The sequence below is a fragment of the Agelaius phoeniceus genome, chromosome 4 (genome assembly GCF_051311805.1).
Source record: "Agelaius phoeniceus isolate bAgePho1 chromosome 4, bAgePho1.hap1, whole genome shotgun sequence".
Classification (NCBI taxonomy): domain Eukaryota; kingdom Metazoa; phylum Chordata; class Aves; order Passeriformes; family Icteridae; genus Agelaius; species Agelaius phoeniceus.
In genome coordinates this window covers 61,052,923-61,079,869 of record NC_135268.1, presented here as the reverse complement: position 1 = coordinate 61,079,869, position 26,947 = coordinate 61,052,923, and the positions used below count along the sequence as shown (strand labels likewise).

Genomic DNA, 26,947 nt, shown 5'->3' with positions numbered 1-26,947 from the left:
TAGATTAAGAGTCAAAGGGTTTATGTGCTCTACAGCACAGAACATCATTCTGTAACATGGTATTTTAAAATCACTGAGGAATAAAAGACATCCTCATGTGAATGCAAGTGAGGTAATGTAGACAGGAGTTCTCTTTTCCTTTGGCTAGTGCTAGCAAAATGGCAGCCTGCTTTTAAAAATCTATTAAATGGCAAAATAACCAGTAAAAAATTGAATTGATGAGAGATTCTGCTTACCTGGTATCCATGTATTTTCATTCTTCCTCCTAAGAATAATTACAAATAATTATTAGTAGAGTGCTACCCAGTAATTCACAAATGAAGTTACAGCTTTATTCTGGTATTGTTGTTGTTATTATTATGGGTAGTCCAGCCCCATTCCTTGCCTTCCCCTGGCTCTACCTCTAGAACTCTGCTCTTGCTTTCAGAATGAAATATTTGAGGGTGATATTTGTTCAGGTATTGTAAATTTAAATATTTTCCAGAGACTTTATATGCATATATATGCTTATTGAGTTGGGGATGCATTTTTTGTCTGTTTTTATTTTTGTATAGAAATTTATAAAAATACTGAAAATACTGAAAAGCAATGAAATCAGTTCTATTTTTTCAAATATACCAAAATATGACTTATTATTTAATTAACATCTTACTACTAAAAAAATTCTTTATTTTTGCTATATTGAAATTATTTTTCTAAGTTCTACATGCTGAAATCCTAAATAATGCAAGGCACATGCAACAGATATCAAACTCTCCTTCAAATAAACCATAACAAATTGCTCTGAATAAAATAATGATACCTTAAATGTTTAACATGTCTAGAAAATACTGCTGAAAAAAAAGTCTTCTGTGCTATTTATGCCATCTTGTGGCAAGGCCACTTAATAGCACTGGGCATGTAAGAAAATGTTCGGATAGATTTAAAAACAGTGTAACTATTATGTAAAAATAATACTATTCTCTATAAGCACTGTTCACTCAAGAAGTACCAAAAATTTGTATCAGTTGCATTCTGAAACACCAAATTTTAATTTACCTTCCTGTACTGGCTTTGGTTCATGTTAACACCAGCACACATCGCATGGAGCCATGTAAATCCAACCTACTAAATCCTGGTGGAATTCAAAGCTTTAGATAAACTGCCAAACTGTCCTTGCCTACTGATTTCTGCAGATTTTGAAGCTTGCTTACTCGAATTTATCTCACTTCAGCTTTTTTCCAGGCTACATGGGGATTTGCTTACAAGAATCAATCTAACCTTTCATTTTCAACCTATATGTGCTTACTTTCTCATCATCTGTAGGAATTACTTCTCTCTACATTTTGCATTACAGTGTGAAATGGGGGGGGGGTGGGAAGCAAATGCTGTTTTACATGGAATTCTTTGAGTTATTTTTCTGGCTGGTCAAATCATAATACTTTCTAAAAATCAGCTGTTACAGCAAACACAAAAGGGTCGCATTTTCTTGGCTTGGCAATTGCAATTTTTTTGACCATATTACCTTGTGTTCAAAGATTTGAAAATGGTAAGATAAAAAAATACAATTTCTTTTCAAAGACAATCATATATTTAATCCTTCAGTAGCTGACTTCATGAGGTACTGCTATAGCCAAAGTAAATGAAATGTAAAAAAGGGTATAGAAACCTACTTTTAAAACAATCCTACAACTGAGTGAAACTGTAAATCAGAGGACTATATTTGGAGACTTCATTAGGCTCTTGAAGAATAAGATTGCCTTTCTCTGATTTCACCACAAGAAACAGAACAAAAATTAAAGGTACATTTTTGACTCAAAATTAAAGGATTTTGAAGCAAATTTAGGGTTAAAGGTAAAGCAGCAGAGAAAAAAAATATTCTAGGTGAGGTACCCCACCATTTGCATATTCTGAGTAGGTCAGAACATTGTCCAAAAGCCTTTGTAAATAGTCACCCTAAGATGTAAGTCCCTAGTTGGAATTGGTAAATTTGGTATTACTAGTTAAAAATGGTTATTAGATTATGTTTTGCAATATATTAATGGAAAAACCCTGAGAAGGATAGGGAGTGAAAAGAATTATGTTATTAGAAGTAAAGCCCAGTGGGGATCTTGCACGCTTTTGGTGAAAAAGTTCAGGAGACATTGGCTCCCTGCCCCTTATATCCTTACAACATAGCAAAAAGGAAAATCTGGTTTTTAAACTGAAGGGCCTTTTTTTTCTCCCCTTGTAGGAGCAGACAACTCCTGAGATAAAATATATCTCTTTCTGTAAATAATTACTTCAGTGTTGGAGAGTTGAAAGAGTATTGCAAAATTTGCAGGATGATTGTTTTGGAAAGCAGCTGCTGTTCTGAAAACCGTGTCTATTCTATCACGTGTAATCTCTGCCTAGGTACAAAAGGTAATTATGGAAGTAGAAATTACTATTTCTGCTTGCAGAAATGGGTGGATTTTTTTTTAATTATACCTCTTACATTTGGCACTGTTCTCCCCTCCGGATCAAATGTGTGAATCTGTTAATAAACCAAAAGAAAGATGTGATGTTAGCCATCATTCTAGAAGCTATGGCCAGTAGAAAGGGTGCTGCTCCTGGCTGGGATGCCTCTAAGTCCCAGCAGAAGCCCAGCAGCCAAGGAGCGAAAGCAAGAGACAAGGGCATCCGTGCAAAGCGAAACAGGAACAGCTCACAGGAACTTGGGCTGCCTGGTGCACATGAATGTGATGTGGCTAAGACTTTAAATAGACTGCACTTTGGGGGATATTACAGAAAAGGGGAAATCTGTTTGTGAATAAGGTTTAGTATCTTACAGCTGAGTGTTGAGGCGGCTGAGATGGGCTCTCACTCGTTGGGGAAGTGGTACCTGAAGGCCTTAAGCACCGTGTATCTGCAAAAGAGGAAGAAAAATCAAGCCTGAGTAATTCGGTAATATAATGTTTGAAAAAGGAGATGTTTCAATGTTCAAAATGTGTTTTTCAGGTTAGGTCTCATCATTTATATAGTTTTTTTTTTTTTTTCAGAACTTAACAACCATTGTAGCAGCTCTATTGAGAACACGAGCGTGATTCTGGTAACAGCTTTATGGTTAATGTCCCCACTGTGGGTATAAATAAAAGCCTTCATAAGCTGGTAAACAGTTAAGGCAGACATTTGACCTTAACTGTGGTTAGATTACCGAATTTGTTTTTCATTTCAACCTTTGCTCTTGGCAATGCTGTCATGTTGTTCTGGTTTTGTGAGGGTTGTAGGGGTTTTATTCTCTAGGTAGTATTTTAATTTTTACTTTAGCTTTTAATAAAAAAACTGCATCCCTGGCCATCAAAAGGAAATGCTAAGGTTGTATGCTAACATGTGTTTTTCAGTCATTAATTTTACATCTCAAGGGCACTTGTATTTATCTAGAAAAGATGGCAAAAATTTTAGCATTGAATTTACCCTTTTGAAAAATATTTTCAGTCCTTTCTTTGCTCCTGTATCTTGCCACATTATAGTTACTGGGCATAATACATAGGCAAAAAGCAGCTTTTTGTTTAATGTGTTTTACCTTAAATCACACAACAAAAACTATGTCTTTTGGCTAGTTCAGGACAATCTTACATAAACAACAAAAGATGCTGACTTCTAAATGAAAGTTTCTACTACTAACCAAGATAAAAACTGTATTTGGAATTCACTTCAGGTTTCCAAATAAAAAGGACAAATTAGTCTTGGAACATAATGTAGAATATCTGGTTGTTCAGACTGATTGTGGTCCTTTCACACACTGATGAATTTACTCACTTTAAAAGCCATCTATTTGTTCAGACATCAAACAAACTCCCACAAAAATGAGTAGAAAATGTGTTTGCTGAGTTTGATGTGAACTGGAGCAAGCTGTCTGGTTTATGGTTTCCAGTCTTTCTCATCTAGGACTCCCCCCATTTTCTAAAACTGTTTAAAACCTCTTGAGTGTTTACACTGGATTGGTGCAATGCACAGCTAGGATGACATTTCACTGCCATAAATGGGATATTAATTGGTTCTGTATGTTTAGGCATTAAATGTGACTTAGAATATCTTTAGTAAACCAAAAGGTGATTAATGCAGCTACCTTACAAAGTTAAGAATGCTTGAGAAATACACTCACAGTAATTGCTTATTACTGCTATTTAAAGCATCAGAGAACTCCTTTAGAAAGGATACTACATTATCATCTGGAGGAAAGTATGGTGTGTTCTTTAATGTTTTCCATCTTAAAGTTTTCTAAGCTTAAATAGCAGTGAGATTTTCTGAAATGGCTGTGGGTTTGATCAGCCATTTTTTTGCACATTCCATGTGAAATGGGATAATAGAATTTATCCCGTGAAGGTAATATTAAAATTAAAGAGCAATGTGTAATTATTAATTTAGCATAATCTAATTAAAATCAAGATAACTGTTGAATATGAAGAAGCAGACAAAGCTCTTCCCATGTTTCTACCTACCAGTGTTATTTTTCAGTTGAACCATTTAATTAAAAAAAAAAAAAAATCTGGACGGGAAACTCCAGGTCTGTACTGCTCCCGTACAACTCTAAGTTTTGCTCGGTTTCCCCAGACAGAAAATGTTACCTGCATATTCAGATTCTTCTAGAGGTTTGGCAGGAAGGATTCTCAAAGAATGAATGGCCTCCAGCACTGAAGAATTTACAGTCTCATACATATTGTCTTCCTCCTCAGATAGCTCAGAGGAAAGCTGGAAGTCACTCTTGCCCTTCATTGTCAAGTATTCACTCTGGATAGAAGAGGAGAAATACAGGTAATACAAATAAATTTAAGTTCAAGACTGATTTCAGTGTGGAAATATATGATTGCCATAACCAGGCATTTTGGTGCATGGGAAATTTTCTGATGGAAACTGAAAGGTTGGAAAGTAGTTGAGGAAGCGTTTTGAGTGCCTAAATTTTTAATTTAGATTCATGAAGTAGCCATTTGGGAGGCAGTTTAAATGTCTGTCTGAATTTTGCCTCTCTGCTCTTGAAAATATAATGAGAATGTTTAATTTATGATCATTGCAGACATTTGAAAGTGTATCTTTTATTATAATATTATCCGTGTGGTATTTGTATTGTACTGACTGTTTACATATGTTACTTGCAAGAATATATTAACTAGCTCATCATAAATGTCACACTTCAAAATAAAAACATACAGTGTTTTGGGGAATTTGTGCTAACAAATGTGCAGTCCAACTGATTGTGATAGTGAGTATGTACTGAACAGTGGAGTCCATGGAAATGTGGTGCTGAGAGTGACTCAGGATGTCTCTGGATGTGTCTTTACACTTGTACAGGTTTGCTCAAGGTTGTGTTCGGGAGTGCTGCTCCACCCTTCATCTTCACTGTTTACTCACTGAAACATAACTGCTGGCTTCCTTCAGTACAGAGCCAATATTGCTGCTGAGCAATCTCAGCTGAGGATACCCCATGCCTCTAGAAGTCATATTTTGTCACCAACAGCGACGCATCCATGCACATGGGTCTTCTTTGATGTCTCTTCTATTCTCAAATTTATTTTATTCTCAAATTTATTCCCTGATGTTTGTTTTATTCTCATTACTAATGGGGAATCAATATTTTCCTGATTTATCTTCTACCCTTCTACCCTTCTAGTTAACTGTCCTTTCAGTTCATGCTTTTTCTCTTGAGTGCTAGAATTGAAGCCAATTTGTTTTACTCTCCAAGGACATGAAATAAATTGATTACTATCCACTTTATTTCAAACTTTACTATACTAATCCCTATAATTATATACTTTTTTATTCTTCTCACTAAATAAATATACTCTAAATCTTTCCTGGATCATCAACCACCTTAAAAGACTTTGAATCTCATGTCCCCAGTGTTACTTTCCTGTGAGCACGCGCCAGGTTGTACACACCTTTGTTACAACACGAGGCAGACCTTCCAGAAGTGTTCTTTACCGTACATTGCAGGGTGAGGTTTGTCTTTATGACAGTACATAAAAATGTCACCACACCTTAGACAGACCCTGCAGGGTACCTGGGTTTTCAGGCTCTTCTCTGCACCACTCTTTCCAGTTCAATAGCGATACTCTCAGCTAGGCTGAGAGTGGCTATTTTTTCAATCAGTTGTGCAAGCACTTTCATTTGATGAAATCATTTTCATCTAGACCAGGCATGTACGTGTGAGAATGTCTTCTGGGAAATATCAGAGGCCTAATAAAAAGCAATATATATCACATTTACTGTTTTCTTTCTCATTATCATAGTCATATTTCTGCTGAAAAGGAAATTACTTTTAATTTGAGGAATTGGTGAGATGTTCTTCATGTGATATTAACAATTCTTTGCATAATCAGACCTATTATTTCCAAAAGATGCTTTCAGATTGACTTTGTTTAATAATCAGTCCAGGTCCAAATAAGTCCTCAGGATTTGCTTTCTTTCTTGGAAGAAATTGTGGTTACCACTGTTCTTTTCCATAATTTTAGAAACTCAGGACTCTGGAGAATTCCCAAAGAGAATAAATTAATATCTCAGAAATTTCTTAAATAATTCTTTAAGTGTCTTATTTAAGTAAATAATTTCCTGACCATTCTTTCCTCATTCTGCTCTGTGCTGTTTCTGCCTTCTATTTGGTATTAATCCCATATAGCATCTGATTGTTATTAATCATTCTGTGAAATCTGAAGCAAAGTTTTGATTGCATCAAACTTCTTTAGTCATCCTTTGTTTGTCCAACTTGCTTATTAAAACATAGACCTGTGTTTTATTTTCATCTTTTTGTGATTTAAAAGGGATTTTCACTCTTATACGCCTGAACTGAAACTCAAACCCAAATTTCAAATACAAGTGGAAAGATACTGAAATGTTCTCTGTTTGCTTTTCAGTTTTCATTTGTATTGCTTACATATTTAATCTTGAGATTTATGACTTACATCCTTGTTCAGCCTGACTCCTGTTATTTTTACCTGATCTTATGACAGAGGTGTATTTTAGATTCAGCCCATTAATGGAGAATTGGCAAGTGAGTCACTTTCCAGTCTAGATCCCGCTAAAAAAAGGTAAAAGTTCTCATCTATAATTCACAATTCTTATGCCTTATTTTGCATTAAAAACCGGTGATGATTGCATTTTTTGTTAGTATTATAGCCAAGATGATATTAACATTCATCAAGAAGTGAAAGAAATGTAAAATTTTAGGAAGAACCATGTGGTACTTACAGAATTATAGGTGTTAGCCGGAATAGTTCTCTTTTCTGTATAAAATGGAGAAAAGCTGTCAGCAGGTCCCATTCTGTTGTAAATTATAACAGTAGCTAGTAACTTATATAAAGGGATATATATCTGCCAACTGCAGCTTTTAGAGTATTTATTTGCAGTATTTTAGAGATATGGAAAAAAGGACATGAAGCAGGTCCACCCAGGAGTTTGTGGACCTGTACAATGCATGAGGAAGTAGCTGTGTGGAAATGGGATTCACAATCATGAGCACGTCTAAGCCCGCCCACCAAAAACACCCAAAAAAGGATGTGCTTGAACTCCTGTCTCTCTTCTGAGTTTTGCTTCTTGGTGCAGAACTTTGAGATCTCTGGGACTCCTGGAAATCCCTCTGTGAATAGAAACATGTTTTGTTCTCTTTGTAGCAGAAGAAAATCCCAAATCTGAGAACACTCCAGCTATCAGGCTATAAACTGTTCTCAGTGGTATTTGTCTGCCCATGAAGCTGTTTCATGGTATAACCAGGAGTGCATGAGCTATAGGGCCAAAGAGCTGGTGAACAGAGACTCCCAACTTCTGCACTTAGCCTGATTTACACATTTAACCCAGTGACTCTTTAATGCAAAACAGCCATGGTATCACCTTGCCCAGCATGTGCTCTCATTCTGGACTGTTCCAATCCTTAGGCTGCCTGTAACCTCACAAATCTTGAATCTCTGGCTACATAATGACCTGATTTCAAAAGCAGAGCATGAAAGTCTCTCTATCAAGATCAACCAAGAACAAATAATTACCACAGGTTGTAATGCTTAGGAAAAAAGGGATAATTGTCCACTGAAACATTTTTATGCTAAGGAGAGAGTTAAAACCAGAACTACTTCTTGTCCAGGGGTTGTACCCCATAGCTGAAGGGTATTAAGGACAGCCAGCATCCCACAACCGTCCCTTACAGCTGTGTTTTGGAAGAAGCAAGTTTCTGCCTAAACACCCTTTTTGCATTTGTCACTCTGGTCCTGTGAGCCTGGTATTGCATATTTTTGTATACCCCAGCAGATGGCATTGAATGCTCATTTATTCAATATATGTAGTACTTTAATCTCTGCTCAGAGGATCATTCCTGGGTGACAGGGAAGGAGACTTATTCATGCAAGCTACTTGTCTGATTTTCAGTTTAGTTATATTGGTGCTAATCAGAAGTAAGCCCAGTTAAAGGTGTTACCAGTATGATAATAAAAAAGGCAGTGTCTTAATTTGTAGCCTTTATACTTCTGTTCATAAAACAAGCTTGGCTGATTTATCCTCAACAATAAAAAAGTGAGTTACAGTGGTAAACATCAATGCTATTGCCCATGCATTTCATGGCTTAATGCTAAAAAGGGACTGTGTGACACAAGCCTGTGGGGTGATGTATTGCTATCCAATATCAGTTTACAATTTGATGTCCAGGTCAGTTTATCATCTCTTCTGTTCTGCATGAATCACTGAAGGTGGGATGAACTCCATCTGCCTTCTTTCTTCTTAGGCCTCCTTTGCACTGGGCCAGGGAAGGGAGCAGCACTGGTGCTGCTTTTCCATGGGTCTGCCCTCTATGTGAGGTAACTGCCTAAATATTTGCTCTGTGCCAGCTGAGGAGTGCAAACCAGTGAGAAACCACTCTTCCTGTTTTTTAAGAATATAATTTTCATAATGAAGATGGTAACTGCAATCAGCTGGACCTTCTGGCATAATTTATTTCACTGCAAGCTAAAGATTTAAAGCTGGCACAGGCTAGAGTCTCCTCAAGCTATAGGGACTCAGCATGTTTTATTCAGTCTGGAAATTTTTCATTGCTTTGCTGCATTGCCTGTGAAATTGATAGATAGAGACTATCACTTATAATAGTAAGATGTTATATTTCTGTGGCATGCATGTGGGTGTGTTTCTGCCAGTTGACAGAGAATGCCTGATGTCAAAGGACAAAATAGAAAAAATTATCTTCTCTTTAATTTGCAATGGAATAAAACGGTGTGTTTTATTGACTTGACTTTTCATGGTGACCTAAAAAAGTTTTATTTAAAAGGGTGACAGGTTAGGAATTTGTACACAAAAATCCAACATCAAAACTATAACACTTTAAGTGGGAAAGCAGAAGGTAAATCTGTTCCCATTGGCTTCTCTGAATCTATGAATGCACGGTGGTTTTTTTTTAGGTCACTGTGGTGTTTCAGCCAGTGGCAGAAAGTGATAAAGAATTGTGGGCTGTGATTTAATAAACTTTGTGATCCTGCAACGGTGTATCCTAACCACTTCAGTAGAAAAAACCCTGAAGCTGGAAATGCTGTGAGGAAGAACTGTGTAGACGTTTTCAGAGTCACTTTTTTACTGTCTTGCCCAAAATTATGATGCAAAGCCTTGTCCTGCTCAGGTATGCAGGCATTTTCCTAAAGCATTTAGAGGGGCTAGACAAACAAACTTCCTGAATAATACAGGTTTAATTAGAGTGCCAAGTAAACAATTAGGCAGGTTTCACTTCAGAGACACGAAAAAGGTATGTGAATAAATACCAGTTATGGTGGGTATTTCAGCTAAGGCCAGCTATCCACAACAATAAAAGATTTGCAGTTAGATGATTGATTGCTGGGGTTTTTTTTCCCAGAACTGCTTTTTTCCAGCCCTAAATTTAAATCTTTTATATTATATGGATATTAAATGCATTTAAGCAAACTTCACATAGCACTATAAACATATGGTACATCAAATAAATTTATCTGGCTAGTTGTGCCATCTAACTTTTTAGATAGGTAATTTTATATGCTTTGCATTAAATGTTTCAGCTCAGCTACAGTTGTGAACCGCAGTGTCATTGACAAAGAATTTAAGTAAATGAAGTGATTTGCTTTTGAAATTAATGTAGTTTAAACACATCCTTGCTACTGACAATAATCTGTCATGGAAACAGATTTAGAGATCCTATATCATTGTCTTGTTGTTTTGGAACAGTAAACAGCAACATGAGGAGAGACCTTCAAAGGCAGCAGCAGAGGAAAAAGAGAAAGGTCCCTCAGCTGCTTTCTAGAAGCCATCAGCCAAGCTAATGTTTTCAGTCTGCATCAAGAGAATAACTTACTCCTGGCTTTTTGCAGTGTATACCATCATGAAGCCAAACATTTTTTGGTGCACAGTGGAAGTAAATATGTTTTAGTTGTCTGCATTAGTGGGTATCCCCTAAGTGTATATCCATTACTTTTCATTTTTCCTACCAATTCATTTTAATTTTTATGATATTAAAATGTTCAGATCTATCACATACTTTTACTGGCTCTGAGTAAGAAACAGGCTACATAGATATACTACAGTACTTCCTTTTTCAGCAGTGAAGGGATTTTACCTTTCCGATGTCTATTTGGATTCATTGCTTCATGGATGTTTGGGCAAGATCTAAATACAGAAAAATAGGAAAAAATCCCTTTAAATATTAGAAATTCCCATTGTTCTATGAAACTTCTCAAAGAGTCCAGTTTAAATTAATGAAAGTTGCAAGGATAATAAGTGCATTTGAGAAATGACTTTGCAGATTTGGAAATTCAACAATCTTGGGTCAAACCTTACATTTTATGTTCACTTACAGCTCCAAGTTTGTTGCAGAGAGCTTTACTCATTTTGCAAACATTCATTTTAGACATAAATATTGTAACAGACTTATTGATGCTTTACATATTCAGTGTATTATTGGAGGGATGAATTTCCTTAGGGAGATAAGAGCCAAAACTCTCTTTCCACATGCAGCTGTGCCACTCCACATGGCTCCCTTCCCATTCTGCCAAATAAGTATAACACTTTCCCTAGACCTGATGTGGTATTCTTCCATCCTGTTATTCCTCTGCCATGGAGAATATATGAGATATACTGGGTGTGGAAGAACCACATAAGCCTTACTCTGGTGTTGGTTCTCTCACCATGACCCTCTTTACCCACTGGACTGTAGCTAGACTGCTCCTAGAATTTACCCAGACTGTAGCTCTATATCAGCCTGCCCAGAAACATTTGTGGATCATTGCAGTAGCAGTACTTAGTATTCAGAAGCAACATCAAAAGCTATTTTGCAATGAAGATTTGGCCAGGGATCACATTAAGACTGCATTAATGCACACTCATTTTAGCTATAGCTAAGCATCCACCCTTGGAATTGCCTAAAGTTTGGGAAATACCACCACAAATCTCAGAGTTTCAACTAGCCCACTCTTACAATTACAAAATAACTTAGATTAGCAGCAGCTTTTGAGCACAGGGTGAAGCTGAATGGTTTCCTATTCAGGGAGCAAACTGTAAACCACACGAGTGTACTAGAGTGTGTGATAACAGCATGGACACATCCATAATAAAACTTTTATTTATATTACTTATCAGTGATTTAAAAAATAATTTATTTACTTACTTATTTTTTGGCAAAGCTGTTTTCCTGCTGTTTGAATCTGCTGGGTGATATTCTACTGTTTTCCTGTTGGGTCTGACAGAATTGAACAAAGTTTGCTGTTAGAGAGCAACAGTAAGTGGGAAAGAAATGCAATGGCAAGCAGAGCTCCAAAACTAATTTTCAAAACTTTTCAATGCACATATGTAAATTATTACCTTCTTTTTTATCTCAAACATTTTCATTCTCTGAATATTTTCCTGATTTTTTTTTCTTTTCAGTGATTTGGAAAAAAGAGCAAAGATTTCCTGCCGAGGGAACGGAAAGCTGGCAACTGAATTCCTGCGTCCACTGTTTTGGTTACATTAGAATAGGGTACTTATTGAATTCAACTGAATGGGAATTAAAACCCAGGGGCACATATCCAAGATCTCTATTGCTGGTAAAATAGTTGCTAAACACCAGTGGTGTAGATACCAAAACAACAGAGCTCAGTTCTCTTGGCCTCTCTACTTCTGATTGTACTTGAACCTCTCTTAGAAACAGAACTCCTTATTTTACGCAGTGAAATAATACTGATTTACAAATCCTTGAAACAAAAACTGAGATGATTTCTACTTTTACCTTTTGACTACTGGACATTTCAGTGTTTTCAGCAAAAAGAGTTAGGTTTATCTCACAAATAATTCCTACAAATGAAAAGGCGGTCATGTCCTTTGGACCTACCCAAACTCATTTAAATTCATAGATCCCACAATCAGTGCTGTCAAGTCAGGTCTCAGTTTTTATTTACAAACATGCTCCAAAACCTATTTGAAACAAACAATCAAACAAACAACCAAACAAAAACCGCCCCCACACACACATTTTAATCAGTATTTAAATGCACACATTGCTAATGAATTTTTTAACTGTCATGTTAGACAGTTTATTATGGAAATACTAAAGGGCTTAAATGCAAAGATGCAAATTTTAGAACAAAGACTAGATATGTTTATTTTCAGCTGTGGATTTAGCAGGAGAGGTGTGCTTTAGCAGTTGCTATAGCTATAGAGAATTTTGGATAAGTGGTTAAATCTATACTGCAGTGATATGTCTCTGGAGCATGTGGAATATGAACAGGTAACTGATTTCTGTCATCTCAGTGCTCTTTATCATTCATGTATAATTTTTTGTCTTTTAAAAGAACAGTTTCATTCCTTGCAAAACTCTTCCTCCAGCTCCCCCAAGGCAGTCTGTATTACAAATGCAAAAGGCTGTTGCGTGAGTATTATACATACAGTGAACAAAATTTTTGTGTGTTTGAATTTACCTCATTCCTCCCTGCCCCTTCCTGTGGCAAATCTCCCAACATGCACCTGCAGAGTGACCTTCTGCAGGTTCTCCTTTACCTGCAGCAGGGAGCTCCTTTGGTCTGTTTGGTAGTTTTTGTCTTTGTGTGAGATGCAGCACTGAGGTTTTACTGATATCTCTGTGAGTCCATCAGAACTACATACACGTTACTGGTGAATAGTAACATAAATGGCTCAGGATTTATCAGAAACTTATCATGGCTGAGGCCATGAGGACATTTATGACTTTCTGCATGTTCTAAATAAAATCCTGACCTTGCTTAAAAAGAAGTATTTTTCACCATTTTTGCTATAAAATATTGGTATGCCATTTTTTAAATCCCCATGTCTAATTATAGGGCCAAAGCATCTTTCCTTTCCAGAATTTTCTTTATTCTCTGGTCAATACTACATCAACATTGTTTCCTCCTGCAAGAATGTGGGATTTTCTTTAATGCAATTTAGGACCATTTTTTTACTTAAAATGTAGAATTTAGTTCACCTGGGTATGTTGTATAAGTTTTTCCACTTATGATACTCATACCAGACTCACCAGATACAAAATCCTTAATGTGTTTTTGATAGTGCAGACTAGAGGCATAGACAGAGCAGCAATACCCATTCCTCTCAAGATTCAAGTTACATTATGTATGGCCAGAAGAAATATTGGAGCAAAAAAGTGAGGATAGACTTCATTTTAGGCCATGATTGACTCATATTTAAATGCTGACCAATTGTGATGGAGCACCTACAGAAATAGAAATTACATTTATATTAAAGTCAACTGAATTCATCTTGATTGTTCTGTTGCAATGTTATGCTTAATTTATGATGAATTGATTGTATAAAAGTGTTTGTTTCAAAGATCTTATAATTTCCAAGAACCATGAAGTTATTAGGCAAATTTTAAGATGCTCCATTTGAAACTTTATTTATTTCACAGCATTTAGGGGGATTGTTACCAGAATAAATTTTACTTGTTAGGAGTAAAAGTTGGCTAAGTACAGATGATTAAAAGAGACAAAAGTCCATTTCCTCTTATTTTGATTGTCTCTCTTTCCTTCTGTTTCAACAGTGAACCAACAAGAAGAAAAGTAGTGATCACATTTACTAGCTCTCCTCTGACTGCAATACTTTTCATGTAACACTGAAATATTGCCTGATGTTTTGTTCAATCAGTTGCTACATTGCAAAGGCTCTACTGTATTCATGTCAAATCCTTCTTCATGACAGACTTTAAATTGCCTAATCTGACCCAAAATATCCAGACTTGCTTAAACATCATTTTCGTTATTTGGTTTTATTGTTACTTATTTTTACAGTCATTTGCATATTTATTTGGTTTTGCAGATATATTTGAGAGCTCCTATCATAGAACAGTCCTCCTGTTACCGATGAGGCACAATTGTAAAATTAGTCTCTGTCCAAAGGATGCATAAACCAAGGGAAAATAGGTGGATGCAACTGAAAAATGGAGATAAAACAACAATCTGAAGGTAAAAGGAGTTTTTCTAGAAGGAATAAAACATGAAGCATGCACCTCTGTGCTCCATGACTGTAGACATCTAAAGGGGGTCAGTCCCCAGTTTGAAAAACAGGCAGCTCTCAGGTCTGTGGAGAGAAAACCACATTTGTATTTCATATTTGCTTTTCAATTTCTACTATTAAAAGAGGTCAAATTATATTTTATGGGCTACTTAAAACAACAAAAGGATCATACTATTTAACACTCTGATTATACCAATCCACGGCTTATAGCTATTTTCTAAATGAATTGTTGCCAGGGTGGCTATTAAGGGATGCTCTCATTCAGAAACCATCCTGTTTCCTGAAACAGCTGCTGAAGGTGGTATGTGCACCACCCATGTCAGTGTGACTGGACTTTGGGGCACTTGGCAATCACAAGGTCCTTCAGTTGGTTTGAAAGTGCTGTTGATTTTTCTTCTGGTTGCATCTATGTCTGTAGATGCTTTTACTTCAAAGCAGGGTTTAGGTTGCTATTAAGGTTTAGGTTTAGCCACCTCTGCTGTGGACCAGATTAAGCAAAACTGCAGTCATGAGGGAAGAAGTAACTTTGAAATAGTTTAAATCTAACAACAGTTAACATGGTCAAGAACTTCTAAGGAAGTGCATAGAAGAAAGTTCATTTTTGAAAATGATACCTGCAAGTAAGAGAGATGATGAACCTGGCTTGATTGGGCTAGGTCACTCTTGAAGATGAGCTTGGATTTCAAAGTTGGCTGAACACAGGTGTGCCTTTCTGTTTTGGGTGCCTGATATATCCTGCCTGGCCTGAGATGCTGCTCAAGAGGGCTGTAGGTCTTTTTCAGATCTTGGATTGAACTTCTTTGGCTGGTGCCTGTCAATTTAAGACACCTCAAAGGGTCTGAAATCTCAAGCTTGCTGAACAGGGAGCTGCCTCAAGCTAGCAAAGAGCAGCTGCCTGAAATGAGTCTTGGTGGCTGCTCAGGCTGCAGAGGAGGTGCAGCCAGTGCTTGCAGCACACAGCTGGGAGCATTGGAAACACACTTTCCTGTGAGGAAAAATGAAGGCTAGCTATCCACCATCTTTTGTATGAAATAGACTAGTAGTCAGAGAAGGTATTTAGCTTTGTACTGTGACTGTTACTGCATCTTGCTTAGATAATCGGCCTCCACTGGAAAGAAAAGAGGAGCAGGAAGCCAGTGTGGCCTCCTGTGCCCCAGCTGGGCACCTGCACCCCTTGGATCTTCCCTTACAGTTTGCTTATGTGCTGATGAAGGAGGAGAGGTTTCCTGCACAGTGCCTGGGCAGGTGATGAAGGCTTCTCACCAAATACCCTGAGGTCCTCATCCTCTGGCTTGGATCTCCCAAAAGGTGAGCCCAAATATTCCTGTTCCTGAATGCTGCAACTACATGCAGAAGGACAGTATGAGAGTTTTGGAGAGGCACAGTTACCTCCCTAGGTATGTCAGAAAATTTTTGCTGTAAAGGCTCTGGCTGGGATGGAGTTAATTGTGCTGAGAGCAGTCTGTTGGGTGCTGTACTGTGGGTCTGTGACCAGAGCAGTGTTTGGCTCTGTTTTGGCTGTAGTTAGCAGTGCTTGCACAGCACCAAGGCTTTCCCTTTTCCCTGTTCTGCCCTCCCAGCGAGCAGGCTGGGGCTGGGCAGAGGCTGGAAGTAGACAAAGCTGGCACAGCTGACCCCAGCTAACCCCAGGGATATCCCACACTGCACACCATGTACTCAGCAAAAAAAAACCACCAAAAAAACAAAAAACAACAAGTGAGGCTTTTTTTTCTTTTTGGAAGACAGCCACTGCTCAGCGATTGCCTTCACGCCACTTGTTTTGTTTCAGGCTTTTTTTTCTTTTTCTTTTTCTTTCCTTCACTTACTTAACCATGTCTGTCTCAACCCACAAGCTTCCTCATTTGCTTTCCATCTTTCCCCAGCCAGGGGCAGCCTGCTGCAGGCACAGCAGTAGGTAGGGCTTACAGGAAAGGAGGGAAGAGCCATTTGACCTTTCAGCTGATCACAGGGGGTTCAGGATCACAGTTTTGACACTGGCATATAAATATCATCCAGGTCCAAGACAAAGGCCTGACCACTTTAATCCACTTTTATATAATCCCAACTACTGCCCTAAAATGGAGCTTTTTCTGTTATTTTGATTTTTAAAGGTGAGGTTTATGAATCAGCAATAAGATCATCCATGGCAACATTGTACTCACTATTGTGACTTACAATAGTGTACTCACTATTGTGACTTACTCTGTAAAACGGATGCTCTTCTGATTACCACACTTAAACTACTATAGTCCTCTAAGTGTGCCATGTTGGAGGACACTTGTTCTGTTCTTTTTACCCAAAGCAAGTGCTAGGAACATAATAATAAATATTAAAGGCTCTATTATGTTAGCAAAATTATGTAACTGACCACTTGCAAAACTAATTAGAATTTATGATTGGCACAATTAATTTCTATTCTCTTTTTCCTAAAAGAGTGCTCTAGGTTTCCCTGGCAACCTTTAAAATGCTATATGTAAATACAGAAACCAATCTGCATGTCCTCAGTTCAGAGAACCCCATAGAAACACAAGCATTTTGAACAGCAATTAATTATTGTAATGGTTAAATTCAGATTTTAGAAATGTCAAATAGAAACAAGACACTGTAGTACCAAACTGCAGTAACAAGCTGCAAAAGTAACAACTCCTTGCAAGAATCATATAATCATAGAATCACTTGGATTGGAAGGGACCTTAAAGATTATCTAGTTCCAGCCAACCTGCTGTGGGCAGGGACAGCTTCCCCTAGCCCAGGACCCCATCCAACCTAACCTTGAACACTTCCAGGATTGGGCATTCACAAATACGTAACGTATTTCAGTGCCTCACTACACTCACACTAAAAATTTTGTTCCTAATATCAAATCTAAACCTGCTCTCTTCAGTTTGAAGCCATTTCCCCTCATCCTGTTCCTACATGCCCATGTAAAGAGTCTCCATTTTCCTTGTAGGCTCCATCAGGTACTGGGTGGCTGCAGTTAGGCCACCCCAAAGCCTTCCCTTCTCCAGGCTGAGCAATCCCAATCTCTCAGCCTTTCCTTGTGGGAGAGGTTCTCCATCCCTCTGCTCATCTTGGTGGCCTCCCCTGGGCTCACTCAGCAGGTCAATGTCCTTCCTGTGCTGGGGGCTCCAGAACTGGGTGCAGCACTCTAGTTCCACATACACAACTGTAGAAGACATTGAAACTACCTTTATCAGGGAATCAAGTGCCTGGTGAATGTTATGAATGCCACTTCTCTACTACTGGTTAGTACAGTATTCAGGCTGACAACTAGGATGCACAGAATAGACTAGTTTGTAACACAGTATCATCTCATGTGGAAGTGTTGCAATGAATCTTAGCCAGGTAACTTTGCACTGCATGAGAGAAAAAGAGAACAAATGGTAAGCCACTGTGGCTGAAGTAAAGGCTGACACTCTACTAAGGTATGCTTCAAGCCAAAAGCTTGCAATCTTCCAGGAGGGGAAAATATTTCACTCAGTCTCAACTGCAAATACTGACAGAGACTTCTCATTTTAGGCCATTGCTGTTCTGAAACTGACATTTTGGTCTTTGTTGTTGTGCATGGCACCACGCCTTGCAAAGAAATGCCAGGAAAAGATTCAGTGTTTGGCATGGTTTTCTTCCCACAACTTTTGTACTGATTAAGATAAAACATATTCACACAGCGGTGGAATAGTATGGGTCATTTCAAGCCAAATGCAATATAATCTGAACCACATGGCAAAGATTTCTTGGGGAGGTGTGTCATGAAAACTTTGCCTCTGAATAAAGGGGTTAGAACAATGAGCCTGCCCCCTCCTTGCTTTACCCTTCCTGTATGTTTCCCTAATGGTATGCATTGATCAAGGCAGTATCTCTGCTTAAATAATAATGTGGGCTTGCTTAGTCACAGCATCTCTCACCTCAAGTCCATACATTTGAGACCAACCTGCTTTTAAAGAATCCACAGCATATTGGAAGGGACTCACAAGAATGATCCAGTTAAACTCCTGGACCACAGGACAACCCAAATTTAGTCAGATTCCTATGGTCTGATGTTGCATACAAATAGAGATATTATACAAGAAAGGTCTTATAAAATTGGGCCTTACTCTGCTAAATTACCAGCTGGCCTGTTACTTCTTCTAAGTGCAGCTAGCTAACTTCCCATGTGAAAAATCTTAAGGATGAAAGCAGGTAATACAACAAGCTATTCTGGTAAGAAAACTGTTTGCACCTGTAATAAACAAGAAATCTATTCCATGGGAATCAGTGTACAAAATACGCAAACTAACCAAATACAGAGAGATTTGACAGACATGTACCCTGGCCATTTACCAACCAATGAACTGAGTGTCATTGTTAGCCAGTTGGGTCTACACAGTGCCTTCTGATATTTCTTATAAATAGGAGCTTTGTGAATAAAGAAAGGGATTTTTCTGCAAGAATAAACTGAGTCCCATCTGCTTTAGTGCAACAGTCTGAACTACTGGTGAATTGTCAGGCAGTGACTGGCTGGCTGAAGTGATGCTGTCAGGCAAGACAGGGGCTGTGGGTACCTGAAAGGTAACCACAGATATTTGGCACTTGGAAGAATGCTGCTGGGAGGCCTGGGTACCTGTAATTACTGATTGTACTACTGTGCTTTCTTATGCCAAGCACTTTCTTATCTAAAATAACAGCTCTGCCATGGCACAGCATAGAGCAGAGAGATTAGGCAAACACTGGATTGAAATAGAAATGCTTATTAAGAATGAATAAAAATTGTCTCTCAGTAAGTTTTGCTAAACTCATAGGAAATCATGTATTCTATGAGAAGATGAGTAAGACTACAAAAGAAGCAAATCTATCATGTGGACAGTGTTTGCACATTTTCCAGTCCAAGCAGTCCAAGCAGGTAAATACAAAACTGAGTGGACATGACTGAGGGAATTCTTTATGCATGTAAAGTGGTTTATAGCAACATAATACAGTAAAAAAAAAAAAGATGCTTTTGAAGAACTGGTGGTTGTGATCATAGTAATGGAAGTCACTGAATTAAAATGCTTTATCTGAATTTGTTCCTGGGATGATATTAACACTTTGTAGAGGTTTAGGGTTGCATCACTATGACTACACTAATTTTTGCATTCCCTGGCTTCTGTGCAAACCCTTGAGGTATTTCACATCTAAATCATAGAGGATTTCTTCTGGAATGAAGAGCAAAGGTGTGAATGGGCAACAAATGCGTTTTAATTTTCATGAAGATCCTTGTAACAAAAGCAGTCTCAGAAGACACAAAAAAAGAAAATTTGAAAACATACCATCTAAAGATAATTCACACCTAAAGTGTGTGTCTTTCTGAATATTCATATATATATTTTAAATTATTTTCTGTTTTGCCCCTCTCATAAGAAGTACAGTTTTCAGACTTTTTCTGTGTTGGTACCTACCAAATTATTCTTACTCTTTAAGTTTGTACAGCAGAATAAATCACTGATCTCTGTCCCTGCATCTTGTAATGAAGGGTGCAAATCCCTTTTCACCTGGGGAAGTCAGAGGGAAAAATATTTAACTTCCTAAATCTCTCACTAGTCCTTGAAATCTTGGAGCTACCACCTGCCAGACATTTTGGGACTGCTTCATGTGAAAATGGAAGTTAAAGCCTTCTAGTTTTCCACTATTTCCACCCACCTAGGGAATACCCAGGAATCCTAGCCTCAGTAGTCAGAGGAGTTTATTATCTCCCTCTTGCATGGATGAGCAGCATCCTGGGAGCAAACAAGAAGCCAGGCAGATGAGACTGTGTCTCAGGGGATGGGTGCCAGGGAACCTCAGGGGTGCTGTCATTACATGTATAGATCTTTCTAGCACATCCCAGAGGCCAGAGTCTGGCAATCTGCCCCACAGCCCCAGGCAAATCTACTCTTTCAGCAGCCATTGACCTAGAGTTAAGTGCCTGGATCAAAACTCCCTCCATATTCCCACTATGTCGATGGCTTGCTGCTTCTCTACCACAGCAAACATAAAACAACCTGAGCCTACCTACTGCATATGACAGGCAAGTAACAAGGCAGAACTTGAAGAAAATGCCATTTCTGTTCTTCCTTGCTACCTGCTGTCAGGAAGGAGCTAACAGGTAAGCAGCTTTTAATTTAATTTCACTCTATCTGAGTCAAGGTGGACTAATCTGCATATAAATGTAATAATGTAAGTCCTTGATCCCCCCCTCACAGACACAGAACACAGCCTAAAATATGACTCTTAGTATCCAGGGAGAATAAAATTACCCTGCCCAAGGTTGGAGAGAAATATGTGCCTAGTGAAAAGAGCAGGGTACACTGAAGCACTGCACAGCTACTGGCCTCTAAACCTATACCCACATCCTTAGTACCTGTGCATCCAACAGTGTCATACTGTATTTACAGGTTGCCAATGAAATCCAGTTTAAGGGAGGATAAAAATGATTGCTCGGAGTGTTATCACAGGAATGGCTTCCATGCTGTATTAGAGGTAAGCATAGTGGTAATTCTTCCAAGTAAAACTGAAAGCAAGAAAGTACCTTCAAAGCTGTTTCTTTTTTTTTGTAAGCATATTGATGGAGTTTTTGAATCATCAGCAAAACACAAACAAAAATAATTAATTTTATTATTTTTCATTTTTTAAATTACTTCATTGGTTTTTTTTTTTTTGTTTTTTTTTTTGGGGAAAGCAGCTGCTGGCATTTCCTAAACACAAATTTCTTTGGGGAGAACAACAAATCATAAGCCAGAGGTTCCTGCAGGGGATTTCTGACTGGAAAACTGTATTTATTAATTATAAATTAATTAATAAGTAAATTTCATAATGTTTTGATGTCTTGATCTAGCAATGTCTAGAACTCACACTGAAAAATCAAATATAAGAAAGGCTTCATTTGGGAGAAAGTGGAGAGAATTATATTTACTCATTTAAACATTCATATCACTCAGACTGGGGGTCTTAAAATATAAATTACATGGCTGAATTAACCTGCTGTTGACTCAGTGTCAGCACTCATGTTTGAGAAGAGTAGCTTTTCTCTAGCTGTAGCTAAGTGCCTCTGAAAATAGAAAACCCACAAAAGTCCTCCTCTTCAGAAAAATTCTCCCTTCCTCCCTCTCAATTACCCATCCTGGTGTAAAAGCTCATGTTCCTGACCTGTCCTGTGTTGCAAGTGGTGTCTGTTCCTGACTAACCCCAGACTAACCCTCTCCTCACTTTTGGCCACATTTGTGACCCAATCTGGAGGTGTAAATGCTGCAGCAGTCACGGCTGGATACCTGCTCATGCTGCTGGCTACCCCAGCTCCTGGCTGCCTGGGACTTCAGTCCATGCAAGGTTAAATGTCAAGAAAGTGTGTGAAAAATATCTGCAAATAAAAACTTAAGCTGGGAAAGTCAGTCAAATGAGAACTGACAGGCTCCACTGCAGGAAAAAAAGATGCTTCACCAGTGTCTTCGATGAAAGCTGAAAAGAGTTATGCTGTGTTTTGAAGTCAAACTTAATCCATTTACAAAAAATGAAAGTTTCATTCAATATACATCCAAAATTACCATTGTTGGTATTTTTTCTCCCATTACAATATGGGACCAAACCTAGGGAAAGACATCTGGGAGAGTCAAAAAGAAGGCACCATTTATCCTCTTCTGCCTTGGCTATTACCACATCAGACTCAGAGGTTCTTCTGTCTGTATAATGTGTCATGCTATGTCCTACTTTCAGTAACCCACTGGCACAGTAAAACTGCAGACTCTGCTGCTTGTCCCTGAGGCTGTTCCAAATGATACCAGCTGATTTACTCTCGAGGCCAAGACCCCTGGTCCTGTACCCAGTTGGCCTTACTGTGATCATGTGCCCAAAGGGGTGGCTTCAGAAAAGTCTTGTGAAAGACTGGATAATTTTCCATCTAGTTGAACAGATTCGCTAAAGCTGACACTTTGGTGTTGGCTTCAAGCATAGTATTAGTAAAATCTAACACTCAATAATGTCAATTACAGCCAAAACCTCTTTGGAAGGGGGATCCACGTTCAGTATTTGCCCATGCTAAATTGACCATGGGCATATACACAAAACCCCATCTATTTTTCTGAAGGAAGAAGATTAGGTAAGCCCGTTGTCCTTGCTTTAGGTCAATCTGCAACTTATTCCTGTTCATGCCCAGAAGTAAAAAACTCAAGAAATCTATCTTCATTTATCTTTTTTTGCCATTGCTGTGCAACTTATCAGGCAGCTAAATTAATTCACAGCTCTTGTCCTAGCCTAAACTGATCTAGAAATAAACTGTGCCTTTTATTACATTTATTTATTCCCTGAGTGGAACTTAGCTTTAACTGTACTTGAGTGAAACCTTTCATAGACCTAACCACCATCCTGCTGTTGTCAGCCCACATCCTAATTCTGGGGGTTTATCTGACACAGTTTAAAGCTATCTCATAAATCTCTGCCTTTAGCCTCAACCCCAATTCTGAAGCCAAAAGGTAGTTCAGAGGCTCTTGTCACTACTCATCATTTGCTGCAGGACCCTGAGCACACTAATAGTCCTTACAGCTCTGACCAGCCCACCCTGGGGCCATTGGCCCAGCCCATCACCCTGGCCCAGGATCCCATTTCAGTCCAAGGGGGCTGTCAGGACCTACACAATGAATTCACAGAAATTCCAGGCTCCAGCTCAGTCAAGGCCATGCCAATGTCTGTCCATGGACCCTGTAGATTGACCTCAACCCACAAAGGATTTCCAGCATGATTTTGATCCTGCCCAGCAGCTACGGTGCTATGTCTGACCCTTCCTACCCCCATCAGACAAGGTCAGAACCCTGACGAGCAAACTGACCTCCCATGTTAGCCTTGCCCCTGCCTCACTGCCACGAATTTGTCTGATCTGGACCCTGGGCTGAATCTGGCTGTCACTGCTTGGCAAAGCCCTTGCTCTGACAGTTCTATCAATTCCCTTGACTCCTGGCTCTGCATCCCTTGGGACAGTTTTTATCCAAGATCTACCAGTCCAATAAAATTTACCATGATATTTAATTCACTTCATGCTCATTTAATTCCTTACCTCTGCCCCAGACACTACTGTGTCTCAACAAACCATATCCATTTGTAGAGTGACATTTGTCGTCCCTATGGGTCTTGCTGTCATTCGTCAACACAACCATCTTCTCACTGCTTACTCTCTGAGAATTTTACACTAACTCTGATTCTAGTAATAATTATAATACAGCCTCAGACCAACACAGGTTCTTTGTCCATAGCAGCAGCGATATTCACTTAAACTCAAACACCTTTCAGAGACCTCTAAGTAGTCAGGTCTGGTTACTTTAGGCTCAAACTCCAGTCCTAGATCTGATTGTGTCCCACTTTTAAGTGCTTGTGTGAATTAAAAGGTAAAATTCTAGGCACACAGTTATTGAAATAGAAATGTTTAGCATGTAAAGGAAAGCAGATGGGAAGGAAATAATGAGTGTGTTCAGATCAAAACCATAAGAGCATCAGATGCTCTACCAGTTGCTGGAATGTTGACCTTAATATGACAACTCTCACAAGCTGAGCTCTGCACCACAGGGCAGGGAGAGTCATAATGGCTTTGAATTGTATGTTTTCCACTTCTCCCTAATGCAGGCTACAGTTATGTCAGATGTACATAAATTGCCCAGAATGAAGAATTAGAATAAAAAAGGATGTTGCATTGGAGAGGAAAAAGAGGATAATAAGAATTACAAGCATGTATTTGCTTTGATAGAGTAAAATAAAAACTAATATTTCGTACAAATGTATTATAATTTTTGCCTAATTCCCCAGTCACAGACCATCTAGAAAATGGTCTGGCATTTTCCAACATCTCACAGAGATGCATTACTTTAAAACCTTCACCATAAACTGGAAAATCCAACAAATTTTGATAATAACAGATGGTTATGAAGTGAATATGGAGCTGTATGTCACTCTTGGGGCTTTATGGCTATTCAGAAGTCACTTGAATTATATGCTCATGGTTAATAACATCAGCAGAGCCACTCCAGTTAATTAGAGCTCTATAGTTACTCAATGCTTCTTTATTATACTTTAAGTTGCAGTAAGAAAAGGGCAACCATATAATCCCTCCAAAGACATTGTACTGCCCTTGTTAAAAAGACTGAAAAAGCTTCATAGCTGCAGACAAAATGTAAACCCCAGTATGGAACAAGAGATGCTCTTTAATGTCTCTTGCACAGAGCAGCTGAATTGACAGTAATTCCAGCCTGGCCAGATAGCAAACATTGTATTGCTTCTCATCGTGGGCTAATAAAGTGGAATGTTCCCTCTTGCCTAGAGAAGGAGGGAGGAAATGGGAGGTGTAATGAGTATGCAGAAAGGATTCTCAGGAAGCTTCGAGCTGCCTCCAGTTTAATTTCACTTTTGTTCCCGATTTCATCTCATTCTCTACATTTTTGTCCCTTTTCATTCCATTTTGAAGGACAGGAAACACATAAACAAAGCCAAATGCACAAGAATGCTTGTGTATGAAATAATTCAGACAAGGCAACATAAAGCTATTTCACCAAGAAAATCTTAAGGATTTTTTTAAGATATCTTTTTGCCAGTAAGGCTGTAAATATTGACTTAGATTTTTCATTAAAAATAAAAGGGCAAACTCTTCAAAGCATGCTTCAATTCAGATGAAATAAACGCCATGACTAAAAATGGAATTGATAGCCTCCAAAAAGCCAGTTCTTAACATACTTTTCCAGTTCTATTGGCTCAATACAGGCTGTAGACAATGGACCAGCAGGAGTTTTCCTATTGTGTTCCTTGCCCACCTCTACATCCTTTCTTTAGGCTCCAAACTCAGGAGATGGAGAACGACAGAACCACATTATCTGTGGGTCAGGGATAAGGGGAGGGGGGGTGTGTCTGTGGATTAATCTAGGAGACACTATTGAAGCATGTATCAGTAGGATTTCTTTTAAGCAATATTCTGAAATCTGTGCTCTAGCCCAGTGTGAGCCAAGCCTCCCCTGGATACAGTGACTCTGTGATGAGGAGCCTGTTCTCACCTGCTTTGCCACTCTTACAGGGTGGCAAAAGCTGCACTCTCACTCTTGGCTCTCCCTTCACATGCCAAGCTGTGTGCTTGAAGTGTTTTAGTTATTTCAGAACAAATTATGAGAAATAATGCCATCTTTCCATATAGTAGCACTGGCCTTTTTTCAGCTTGAACATTGTACTTGGCTAGGATGTGGAATCATTCCTCAGTATATGGCATAAATATTTCAGATGCCTTGACTGATCATAAGAAAGTTCTACCTAGATGTGCTAATAAAGGCAAGTCTTTCTTACTTTCAGCACCTTACCAAACTACAGGAGGTATATGTCTGATCCTTTGAAAAGGATAACTTCTGAAAAATGTAAATAATTCACAAGTTCTAAAATGTCTCCTTCATCTAAATAATATTTTTGAGTGTAGCTGTATTTAAAATTGCAAATTAGTGTTATAGATGTCTGTCTTCCAATTTATTAAAATGTATACATTGATAAAACTGATGATGAAAAACTTTGGATCATAAAATCTAGCATATGTTGAAGCTGGCATCTTAATTCTAGCTCTAGTACCAGCTGTGGAATCTATGCCTTTGAAGCACTCACAGCTGGGGTTGAAGCTTCTCTCTGCAGACAAAGAAATACACTGTCTTAAAACACTGGCTTTAAATTTGCTGTAGCTTAGCTGGAACTTGACTTGAAGAGTTGTTTCTGAATGCAGAGAGACATCTCTGTATCTACTTTAGAGGCAGGTGATGCCACATCTTCAGTCTCAGATGTAGTTAAAACCCACTCCCACAGCAAAAGTAAGCCACCAGCTTTAAAACACAGGTTGAAATTCAGTTTATAGCTATGTTTCACTTAGACACAAAGACTCTGGCTTACATCTGAGCTCCTTTCCCATGCAAAATGTCATTTAATCAATTGCAATATTTCTAATGTACCTATAGGCCTCCTATTTGAATTCATAAGCCTGCAGCTCAGCGGGATTTTTTTCCAGAACAAGCAGAAAATAAGGTCTCTGGGTTCAAGCTCCTTGGTTTAGCACAGCAGGGCATTCTCTGCTGAGCTGCCCCTACCTGTGAGCACTTCAAAGGAGCAGTCACAGCAGGGGCTGTGGCTGACACCAGAAGTGCTGGTTTGATCCAACATGGGAGATTTCACCAGTCTTCAGGCTCGAGGGCAACTTGTTCATTTAAAAAATGTATTTTAAAGTGATGTATTGCATGGCTGTTATTAGACCTTGAAGAGAGTAATCGCAGCTGTGTGTTCTTTCCCTCTGGTCAGCTTTGAGAGAAAATGAAGTGAAAAAAACAGAAAGGAGGATGAGTGCACTGTTCCAGAAACCCTGTGGTAACCCCATTTCTGTACTGCACTGCAAGAGCAAGAGTATGTGGAAGAATGAACAGCAAAGGTTGCTTGTGCTCTTTGATGTTGTTTATGATGTACAAAGAAAGTTCTGTTTGAGATATTATTTTCATTTGTTGTCTTAATTAAAAAT

General features: G+C 38.5%; 1 protein-coding gene and 1 long non-coding RNA gene across 4 annotated transcripts in view; one reads left to right on the top strand and one right to left on the bottom strand.

Moving 5' to 3' along the window:
* CLNK (cytokine dependent hematopoietic cell linker) overlaps positions 1–7,473 on the bottom strand; it is a 26,292-nt gene extending 18,819 nt beyond the window's left edge. Inside the window, exons 1-5 of the mRNA XM_054633575.2 lie at positions 7,183–7,473; positions 4,569–4,731; positions 2,790–2,866; positions 2,449–2,494; positions 237–265 (exon numbers count right to left, since the gene is read on the bottom strand). Coding sequence (XP_054489550.2) covers positions 237–265; positions 2,449–2,494; positions 2,790–2,866; positions 4,569–4,731; positions 7,183–7,254 — 387 coding nt within the window. The 5' untranslated portion in view covers positions 7,255–7,473. The remainder of the gene's footprint in view (positions 1–236; positions 266–2,448; positions 2,495–2,789; positions 2,867–4,568; positions 4,732–7,182) is intronic.
* Positions 1–26,947, top strand: part of LOC143693986 (uncharacterized) — a 27,330-nt gene extending 383 nt beyond the window's left edge. Inside the window, exons 1-5 of one of the 3 annotated variants that reach the window (XR_013182158.1) lie at positions 4,692–4,755; positions 11,851–14,396; positions 15,641–15,756; positions 20,838–20,922; positions 26,734–26,947. This is a non-coding gene — a long non-coding RNA (uncharacterized LOC143693986). Of the gene's footprint in view, positions 1–4,691; positions 4,756–10,577; positions 14,397–15,640; positions 15,757–20,837; positions 20,923–26,733 lie in introns of those variants that run through there. The other 2 variants (XR_013182159.1, XR_013182157.1) reach the window with 2 other exon arrangements.